General features: G+C 38.6%; 1 protein-coding gene across 2 annotated transcripts in view; it reads right to left on the minus strand.

Annotated features, from left to right (window-relative positions):
* fnip1 (folliculin interacting protein 1) overlaps positions 1–8,168 on the minus strand; it is a 98,821-nt gene extending 90,653 nt beyond the window's left edge. For both annotated transcript variants that reach the window (XM_073067178.1, XM_073067176.1), the window contains exon 1: positions 7,989–8,168. In XM_073067178.1, coding sequence (XP_072923279.1) covers positions 7,989–8,077 — 89 coding nt within the window. In that variant the 5' untranslated portion in view covers positions 8,078–8,168. The remainder of the gene's footprint in view (positions 1–7,988) is intronic.
* Between the last annotated feature and the right edge of the window lie 3,155 nt (positions 8,169–11,323).

Raw genomic sequence — 11,323 nt, forward strand, 5'->3', positions numbered from 1 at the left:
TATTGATGTGATGTGGAGAGTATATTCACTGGTTGCATCATGGCCTCGTAAGGAAACATCAAAAACACAAGTGCACAGAAACGCCTACAAGAAATAGTGGATACAGCCCAGTCTATCATGGGTAAAGCCCTTCCTACCATGGGCACCTCTACATGGAGTGTTGTCGCAGGAAAGCTGCATTCATTATCAAGGATCTTCACCATCCAGGCCATGCTCTTTTCTTGCTGCTGCCATCAGCAAGGTATAGGAGCCTAAACACCCTCACCACCAGGTTCAGGAAGAGTTATTACACCTCAGCCATCAAACCCTTGAACCAGAGGTGATAACATAACTCCATTTCATTTGCCCCATTACTGAACTGTTCCCACAACCTTTGGACTCAACTTCAAGGACTCTTCATCTGATGTTCTCAATATTTATTGCTTATCTGTTTATTATCAATTTCTTTTTTCTTCTCTTTATTTTCATACTTGCACAGTTTGTTTGTTTTTTTTGCACATTGGTGTTGTCCATCCTTTTGGGTGTGATCTTCCATCGATTTTATCGTGTTTTTCGCATTTACTGTGATTGCCCACAAGATGAATCTCAGGGTTGTATATGGTAACATAATGCTTTGATAATAAATTTATTTTGAACTTAAAGCAATCCCATTCTCTCAAGTCTTCTGCATACTGCAACTTGATTCAGCTTGAACTAACTTTGAATCTACAGTGGAACTGATGCAGTTTGCAGTTTCCCATTCCAATACAACAGAAAGCTTATGGGCAAAATGCAATTCCATTGCAAATGAAGTTGAGTGAAGTTTCAGAGTGATGACAGTCAAATTTGTGTCAGATGCACAACTACATATTTGCACAGGTACAGTGAAAAATTTGCAAAAACACACAATTCATACGCAATTTTTTTAAACCAGAGGAAAATGAAAGTCCATTTTAGTGCAATGTGGTCAGTGTAGCTAAAATACAGTGATTAGGGTTTTGGCAGTTGGCTCAAGAACTAAGTGGTAGAGTACCGGTAGTTGTTCTTGAAACTGGTGGTGTGGTGTGGGATTTCAGGTCCATTCAAGGGCACTGGTGTTTCATACTAGGCCGTGATGCAGCCAGTCAATATACTCTCCACTATATATATATATATATATGTTTGTCAAAGTTTTAGTTGTCATGCTGAATTCTCACACACTTAATTAGAGGCACTGCCGTGCTTTCTTCATCATTGTACTTATGTGTAGAGCCCAGGGAAGGTCCTCCAAAATAATAACACCGAGGAATTTAAAGTTGCTGACCCTCTCCACCTCTGAACCTCCGATGAGGACTGACTAATGTACCTCTGCTTTCCTTCTTCTGAAGTCAACAATCAGCTCCTTGGTCTTGATGACTTTGAGTAACAGATTGTTATGAGACCACTCAGCCAGATTTTCATTCTCCCTCCTATATGCTGATTCATCACACATTTGATTTGGCCTATGACAGTAGGGTCGACAGCAAACTTGAATATGCCATTGGACATACTGGCTTTGGAGGCAGTGCAGAGGAGGTTCACCAGGCTGATTCCAGAGATGAGGGGGTTAGACTATGAGGAGAAATTAAGTTGCCAGGGACTCTACTCGCTGGAATTCAGAAGAATGAGAGGAGATCTTATAGAAACATAAAATTATGAAAGGGATAGATAAAATGGAGGCAGGCGCACTGTTTCCACTGATAGGTGAGACTAGAACTAGGGGACATACTCTCAAGATTCAGGGGAGTAGATTTAGGATGGAGATGAAGAGGAGCAGCTTTTCCCAGAGGGTGGCAAATCTGTTGAATTATCTGCCCAATGAAGCAATGGAGGCTACCTCAGTAAATATATTTAAGACAAGGTAGGATAGATTTTTGCATTGTAGGGGAAATAAGGAATATGGGGGGGAAAGGCAGGGAGGTGGAGATGAGTCCGTGGCCAGATCAGCCATGATCTGTTGAATGGCGGAGCAGGCTCAACGGGCCAGATGGCCTACTCCCGCACCTATTTCTTATGAGCTGTGCCTAGCCACACAGTCATAAGTGTAAAGCAAGTAGAGTAGGGGAATAGGCACACAGCCTTGTAGTGCGTCTGTGCTGATGGAGATTGTGGAGATGTTGTTGCCAATCCAAACTGACAGGGGTCTGCAAATAAGGATAGAGGATCCATCCAAATGCACAAGGAGGCATTGAGGTCAAGGTCTTGGAGCTTATTGATTAGTTTTGAGTGGATGGTGTATTAAATCATGAGTTTTAGTCAATAAAGAGCATCCTGATGTATACACCTTTGCCGTCAAAATATTCCAGGGTTGAGTGAAGAGCCAATGAGATAGCACCTGCTGTGGACCTCTTACTCTGGTAGGCAAATTGAAGCAGATCCAAGTGGTTACTCATCACCAACCTCTCAAAACACATCATCACCGTGGATGGAAATGCTACTGGTGATAATCATTGAGGCAGGTTACCATGTTCTTCTTTGGCGCTGGCATAATTAAGGTCTGGTCGACACAGCCCAGTCCACCACAGGTAAAGTCCCTCCCACCAGTGAGCACATCTACATGAAACGTTGTCATAGGAGAGGAGCATCCATCATCTGCAAACCCTCCACCACCACCCAAGGTATGTGGATGTGGATTCTCTCTTCTCACTACTGCCATACAAGAGGTGGTACGGGAGCATCAGAACTCACACCGCCAGGTTCAGGAACAGGCATTACCCTTCAAGCATCAAGCTCTTGAACCAAAGGGGATAAACTTCATTTGCCCATCATTGAAATGTTCACACAACCTACAGACTCACTTTCAAGGACTCTTCATCTCATGTTCTTGAAATTTATTGCTTATTTATTATTATTTATTTCTTTTTGCATTGGCGCAGCTTGTTGTCTTTTGCAAACTGGTTTAATGCCCAAGTTGGTGTGGTCTTTCACGAATTCTGTTATATTTATTAATCCATGGATTTATTGAGTATGCCCACAGGGTAGTGAATCTCAGGGTTGTATATGTACATGTACTTTGATAATGAATTTACTTTGCATGTTTCTCCCACCTGATGGTAATTGCAAAAAGATGGCATAGCTTGGACGGTGGAGATCTTTGATAATAGATATTGTCTTTTTGAGGGAGGACCTGCTGTAGATAATATTAACGGTGGGGAAGTAGGTGCCCTTAATGAATTTGGCTGACCGACTCCCAGTTTGCATTGGAATTGGAGGTAGAGTGAACCTATTGGTTGGAATTACAACATGCATGCTGGCATGTAACAATTGCAGAGAGGTGATGAATTTCTGAGGCAAATAAATTTGAGAAAGATTCCCCATAGGTCCTCTTAAGTTAGTAAGTCCAATGACAAAAAAAGTCACATGTCACGGTTGATGTTGCACTTTGCATTTCTTTTGTAATTATTATGCAATTTTGTGCCTCTAAATGGATAAGATTATAGTGGAAAAAATGTCAGCTGAGTGCAAAGGGCACAGTTTATTAAAATACATGCAATTCTAACCCAAATAGGTAATGAAGAATTCCATCTACTACATACATTTATAAAAACAGATTTTAATACCAAGGTTTAGAAAAGTGAACAAGCTTTTAGTCAAATAATGCAAATCTCATCTTTTACAATAAACATCTTGAAAATGAATCAGAATTAAGCATGGTGAACTAGAAGGCCGATTTCAAGGCTGAAAACAGGACCTGGCAAAAGTAGACTGGGAGCTCTACTTGAAGGTAAGGCTACATCCAAGTGGGAATCATTTAAAAATTAAATACTTAAAGAGTTCAAAGACAATATGTTTCTATAAGAGCAAAAAGTTCAAGGAATCCTGAACGCCAAGGCATACTGAGGATTGGATAAAGGTAAAACCAGAAGCAAAAGGCAGCTATACAAAGAACTGAAAGCAGGGGAGGTCAACAGGAGTACAGAAATTATAGGGGAGGGACACTTTGAAAATGAGGGAAAAAAGAGGGATATGAATATTATGATGGGCAAAATTAATAGCATATTTCATAAATATTTTGCAATTTTCAAGGCTATGATGATAACTGGGAAAAAGCTAGTGCCCAAGGAGGTGATCTGCGCCCCCAGAGTTGGAGGATGCTAACAAGCTCTTAAATTACCATTTCTCCACTGCAATCAAAATAGTTGGAGGTGGTCAGTGAAATTCTATCTTTAAATATAATTGAAAAAGGGGTAGATATCTTAGCAGTGTTACAGGTAGATAAATCTCCTAGTCCTGATGAAATGGATCCCTCCTTGAGAAGCAAGGAAGGATATAACTGGGGCAATAAGAGATTGTTTTTTACTGACCATAACTGATGTATCAGATAATTTTAGAGCAACAAACATGATAACTGTATTCAAGATAGGCAGCACGGATAAACTAGGTATGACCATTAGTAAGATGCACAAGACAATGACCCAAAAGGCTCAGAGCCAATGCGATCCAGAGCAGTTTAGCAAATTGGATCCAAAATTAGCTCGGTATTGAAGCACAAGACAATGGCAACAGCAGTTTTTGTAATTGGAAGTCTGTGACTAGTGATGTACCATAGCGATCAGTGCTATACTGTTTATAATAAACATTAATGATTTGGATGTTAACATAGACAGCATGATTTGTAAGCATACAGATGATGTAATAACTGTGGCTATTGTTAATAGTTTACAAGGTAACTAAGACTACAGGGCAATACAAGTTGATGAGCACAACAATGGCACATGGAACTTAATTCAGCTAAAAAAATATGCATTTTAGGAGGATCGTTAAGGATAGGACATTCACAATGAATGACAGCACCCACAGAAATATTGAAGTGCACAGCTTTGCTACACAAGTCTAAGAATCCCTGAAAGTGGCATCTCATAGGATACTTGCCCTCATTAGTCAAGGCTATGATAAGCACACGGAGTAATGGTGCAGCTTTACTGGCCATTGTTTGAGTCAAAGGTGGAGTACCAAAAAGGAAGTGCATGCTTGCACTACACCATGCTTAAAGTTGCCTGTCCCATTTAAGCAGCATAGTGTCCCAAATACATGAAGTGAATCCTGGCAAATTTCTCCATTGGTTTTTGATCTTTAAGAGTTGACTATCCTGACTCTTATCACCAAGCCAATTAGTTAATGTATCTCACCTTGGAGCTCCCAGGGGCCTTAACTTTTTGGACCAGACTTTCATGCACAATCTTGTCAAACACCTACCGGTAACTAAATTCTATATAAACAACATTTATCACACTGCCGCAATCAATCTTCTTAGTTATCACCTCAAAAATCTCAAACTCCTGAGTTAAGATTTCATCTGTACAAAGCCACACTTACTGTTTCTGATCAGCCTTTCTTAATTTACACAGATTCTATTCCTTAACATTTTCTCCAATGATGTCTCTACTACTGACACAAGGTTTATTCGTCTTATTCCTACTGTCCATAAAGAGAGCTCTAAGGGGGAAGATGGGGCTAATAAAAGTAAAAAGAGCTGTGATCTCCATCAAAGATTTCACATTGTCTTGCAGTGATGCCCATTTATTGGACTATCTAACTGCCTTTCATTTGAGAGGACAGTCATATTTTTCATAAATTTAAGGAAACAGCAAACATTAACAGATTAAATGTTAACAGTAATTAACATTAATAGATTCTGGCCATTTACACAACAGAAACAGAATGAACTGGATTTCCTGCATTCTTTCTAAGCAGTTCATAGAAGCAATGGCAGAGACAGAAATACATCTGTTTGAAATATTTAGTATATTTTACAATATTATAAAATATAAATAATACAAGATTAAATGTACAAAATATAATATATAATATTGTAACAATTATAGCATAACTGAGAACAACATGAATTTCAAATATTTTCCTAACCATAGCATTCAGTAATCTGAAAAGGGAAGTTTTCCTTTTCATTCATAAAAATCTTTTATAGATATCTAAGATCATATAGTTGGATCAAAAATGTTTAAAAAGACATTAATTTGAAGTTATTTTGAAGAAATAGAATCAGTTAGCTATTCTAACACATATTATGCATCAGTTGCAGTTGTCCATTAATTTGGATGAAGGCTAATATAAAGATTTGCATTATAAGCAACTTATCACAATCTCCCCCCCTCTCTCTCTCTCTAGGACCAGCTAACAAAAATTGGTAGACATTAATGTCCTTGCTTGTACAATACACAATCCTATAACTTCGATACATCTGTACAAACTAATCATACAACTACACATGTTTAGAAACATTGAGAGAAAGTTCAATTCTGATACATTCTATCATTAACATATATTTTGTTAATTACATTTGAAATCATGCAACATTAAAAGCAATTAAGTCATTAGTTTATTGAAATTCTGGTAGCTATCACCTTCACTCTATACACCTCCAAACTGACTATTCCAATGCACTCCAGGAATATCCTATCTTCTGTGTACTTCTGGATATTCATGTTCTGTTTCTGATTTTGCACTGGGGCCATTCAGTATTAGATCTGTATTCCCCAAACTACACTGAATCCTGATTGAGAAAGTCTCAGTTTTAAAATGTTCATCTGTATTTTCAAACCCTTCCATGTTCCCAGCTTTCCTCATCTCCAATCCTATAAGTCTTAAAGACACTTGCTCTCCTCCAGTTCTAGCCTCTAAATCATCTAGGCTTTATTTCTGCTAACTTCAGCTGTCAAGATCCTGTGCCCTAATCTCTCTTTTGCTCCTTCCAAAAACTCCATGTTCTTGATTACATGTCCGTGTTGCTTGCTGACAAATTTTGTTTGACAATTTTCCTTTCAAGTGCCTTAGAAAGAAAGTTCAACTACGTCAACTTTGCCATACCTGCTACTGACAGATTCTGATATCAAAACACCCATATCCAGTGACAATCAATTAAATGGCCAGCAACTAGTGGTGATTGACCACTTCAAAAACACATCAAAACTCCCACTGGCAGAACTAAAATCGGCACAGGGAAGAAAATTCATATGTTTCCATTCTTCTCTGCATACTGGTATATTAAAAAAAAAGAATGTACTTTGGAAAGGAGTTAACACTACTCTTGCCACACCTATATTTATTTTAACAGGTTGCTTTGAATAAGTTCCCCTATGCAACGAAACAATACCTTATTTAATAAAAATCGAGTGATGAGAGCTGTTTATAACGTTTCACTTCACTATATCATACACAGGTTTATTGTGTATGTGATCTGCCAGAATTCATATTAGTTCCCATAAGAACGTTTACATTTGTTGGTACCCTTGTGGCCCCTTTTACTATCTACTTTCAGGGCAACAGTTTTAAAAGAGGAAACAAATTAGAGTTAAACCAAGACTCGTCATCGTGATGGCTGAAGTGGCTCATCTTTGGATTGGGTGGGGAGGGGAATTTATCAGAAAATGTTAAGCATAAAAACTGCATTATTTGGGAAAAGACAGCCTTCGGTTATATTTGGAGGAAAGAATCCTAATATTAATCATGACCCAAGAGCACGGAGATCAGCAGTATGATTTTTTGATCAGCAGTAATTTTTTTTTTAAATAGCAAGTTCAAAAGCACGGTTTCAACCCCTCGTCGGTTAATTTTCTCGTTTATTTTAACTGTGGATGCAATCAAAGCGTTTTTTTTTTTTGAGTATTTGATTTTCAGCCAAGTCTTTATCACAGTAATTGTCACAAGCACGTGGAGGTCCACCCATCTACTGGTAAATGTTTCTTACGACCAAAAAAAGCTCCTCCCCAGAATAACGAAACAGAACAGCAGTCACCCAGTAAATCAGGTTTCAAAATTAACATAATTGCATTCTCTTAAAGGACTAAATACAACAAAACACTAAGAAATAAAAATGCAACAATTCAGCACTAGAATACACTTCCGTATTTTGATACATTCTATCTGCCAGGGCTGGGCTATAGTCACTGGTCGTATCACTTCAACCACCGATACTCCTGGGTGCAATTCCTTCCTTAAAGAAGAAAGGGAATACACAGCACATCAGCTCATACCTGAACGAACTATCTTCACTCGAACCTTTCGTGGGGGAAGTCGGGCCATTCCGTTTGTTGAAGAGTTTCTGAAATAAAGTCGGTGGCATTTTCCTGGTAGGTGTGACAATCGCTGCAAAGCGATACTCCACCGAGCTTCACTGTCATATGACTAAGGCTGGCTTAGAGACGCCGCTTCAGGGGAACTCCAAACGACCTTGCTCATTGGTCCTTTGCAGACAGACCTGTTCTATACCGAATGTAATTATTGGCTACTTCGCATCGGGTAACCCACATGCTTAAAGATTTTTTTGAAAAAAATGTTTTGGTTGTTTTGGGGAGTGTTTCATGTGTGCAAAGATCTGACTTCATCTCATCCGCAGAAAATACCTATGTTTGTTACAAATATTGTTAATGATTTGCTGAAATGATATTGTATGCATGGAGAAATCAATCTTCAGGGTATTTTTTCTTCCGATTTGCACCACTTTTTTAAATAATACTTTCTAGTGCAGTGGGTGATATTGGAGTGCTTTGTGTCGCCATCTGTACAGTTGAGTAGTTTCGTTATCAACAAAACTAGCCGAGCAAAGAAAAGTTGTAACGTTTAACCGGGAAGAACCAGTTTACCAAAAATAATTCTCCCGCCGATTCAGCTCTTTATTTCGAGCCTTCTAAAATGCATTCGTTATCCCATTTGTTTTTATTACTTTCTTCGGAGTCATTTCGGTCCTAGTAGACAAAAATATATACTTTTATCAGGGAGAAAGCGCATTGTAAAAGTACAAATGTCATAATGTCATAGGAAAGTTAAATACAGAAACAGGGCATTCAGCCCATCTAGTCCGTGTCAAATCGCTATTTTTCATAAAACTATTTTCTCTAGAATCCTCTTTACAGCTGTGTATTTTTTTTCAAAATGTATACGTCACTAGCAAGGCTTTCACTATTCCCCAAACCTAAATGCTCACTAATCAGTGTGGCTTTTTTTTAAAGGAGAAATACTTCAATTCAGGTCTGGAGTCACAAAAATGGTAGACTGATATTAACAGCAGATTTCCTGTTCTGAGCTAGATGGGTTCCCACAGCTGCTATGGTAAGGGTGAACCTATGAATTATTAGTCTTGACAGCTACTTATACTACAACAGCAAATTAACCATTGCATCACCACTATACTTGGCCATCTTCTTCATCATTTTCATACATATTTCCCGAAAGAAGCCCAAATTGGACCAGACATGAAAGTGGTCTTGCAGTTACTCTAGACAATGTTTATTTCCAGTGGTAATTAAGATAATTTGTTTTCTATAGCAGGTAGCAATGCACAATGACAATTTAATATAGGGGTCACAAAAGTCTTCATCCACTTTTTCCCCACCTTGTCCTCTTCCAATTGCCATTGTAAGTAAGTGTATGATAATTTCTGCTTTTGGTTTTATCAGATCTTGATATATAACAATCAACTTTGAATAGAATATGAAACTTATTGTTGTTATGTTTTGTTAACCCCAAAACATAAAACTAATTGAAATAAAACACAGAGTGGGAATAACGTGTCTTAGTTTTGTTTTTACTTTAAGCGAGGTGCGCACTTATGGCGTGGTGGTGTGATGATGTATGCCATTCACATAGCTTTACATCTAACCCATAATGAATTATTTAAACAGGCAAGAATGCTTTATCAAACAATATATTTACAATATAACTCAGATTTTTCTGAAATATTAAGTACACAACAAGAGTTGCAAGCAGCATTCAATATCCAAAAGTAATTAAGATTTTGAAAGTCTTCGAAATGGGCAGTGCAAACTTTCTTTCTAATTCCAACCATAAAAATTCAAGAGAAACTGTAAATATGAAGATATTTAACATATCTTCAAAGCATATGCTATTAACAAAAGAAAATAGCTATACAAATAGAGACACAGAAGCAAACTATAGTTTACAATTTTTCCATAAGTGTGTGGGCAGAACATATTTGCAATGTAGTGGACAGCACAAGGACCCCTGTAAATATTAATGGCAGGGTGGCATTGAAATAAAAACAAATTTCTAACCAATACACTAATTCACCATTCTCCTCCACTAGTCACACAGTGAATGTGCTCACACTAGGCCACAGGTAGGGATCTAAAGCAATCAGTGGATTCAGAGAGCAATAGGGATATTTCTTTGAAAGCCAAGGATTCTTCAAAGGAATGGATTACTATTGCTCCTTCACTCCTAATGAAACTTAGGGAAGGAAGTTCTTATGTTATCTTGGCCTCCTTGATCAGTTAACTGCTACTCATCTTTCCCCCTGAATTTATAATAGCCTTTGTCTTATTAAGGAGAGTTTTATTTTGCCTGTTTTGCTGCTGAGAAGTATCAGAAAATGCATACTGCCAACAACAGGTTTCCAACATGCAAGTCCAACTATGCCAGTGCCCTCTTTGCCACAAACATCTGATACAAACTTACACACCATTAAAGCCCTGGGCACTGAAATGACTCCTCGCTCAATCATTAGACATAGAAGCAGAATTAGGTCATTTGGCCCATCGAGTATGCTTCAACATTTCGTCATGGCTAATTTATCACCCCTCTCAATGTTACTCTCCTTAACCTTTGATACTCTTACTAATCAAGAAATCAATCTCCACTTTAAATATACCCAATGTATTGGCCTCTGCAGCTGCCCATGGCAATGAATTCCACAGATTCACCACTCTCTGGCTAAATAAATTCCTCCTCGTCTCTGTTCTAAATGGACGTTCCTCTACTTTGAGACTGTATCCTGATTCTAGACTCCCCACAGTCCGTGGTCTCTTCCACACTCAGGTTGGAGGAGTAACAGCTTATATTCCATCTGGTAGCCTCCAACCTGATGGCATGTACCTCGATTTCTCAAACTTCCAGTATTTGCCCCCCAACCATTCCCATTTCCCCCTCACCTTCTTCTCCTCCCCTTCCACTTTCTTCCATGACCTTCAGTCCTCTCCTATCAGATTCCCCCTTCTCCAGGATGATTTGGCAGGTGAATATGTGGCTGAGGAATTGGTGCAAGGAGCAGGGGTTCAGATTTCTGGATCATTGGGATCTCTTCTGGTGAAGGTACGATCTGTACAAAAGGGATGGTTTACACCTGAACTCATGGGGGACCAATATTCTAGCAGGCAGGTTTGCTAGAGTTGTTCAGGAGGTTTTAAACTAATTTGGCAAGAGGATGGGAACTGGAATGATAGTGCTGAAGATGAGGTAGTTAGTTTACAAACAGGGAGCCGCAGTGATTCTAGCAAGGAGAGGCTGGTGATAGGGCAAAATTGCAGTCAACAGGATGAGTTGCTATGTAAAAGGCAGACAAAATCAAAAAGGG

This window comes from Hemitrygon akajei, chromosome 15 (genome assembly GCF_048418815.1).
Source record: "Hemitrygon akajei chromosome 15, sHemAka1.3, whole genome shotgun sequence".
NCBI classification, from domain to species: Eukaryota; Metazoa; Chordata; class Chondrichthyes; order Myliobatiformes; family Dasyatidae; genus Hemitrygon; species Hemitrygon akajei.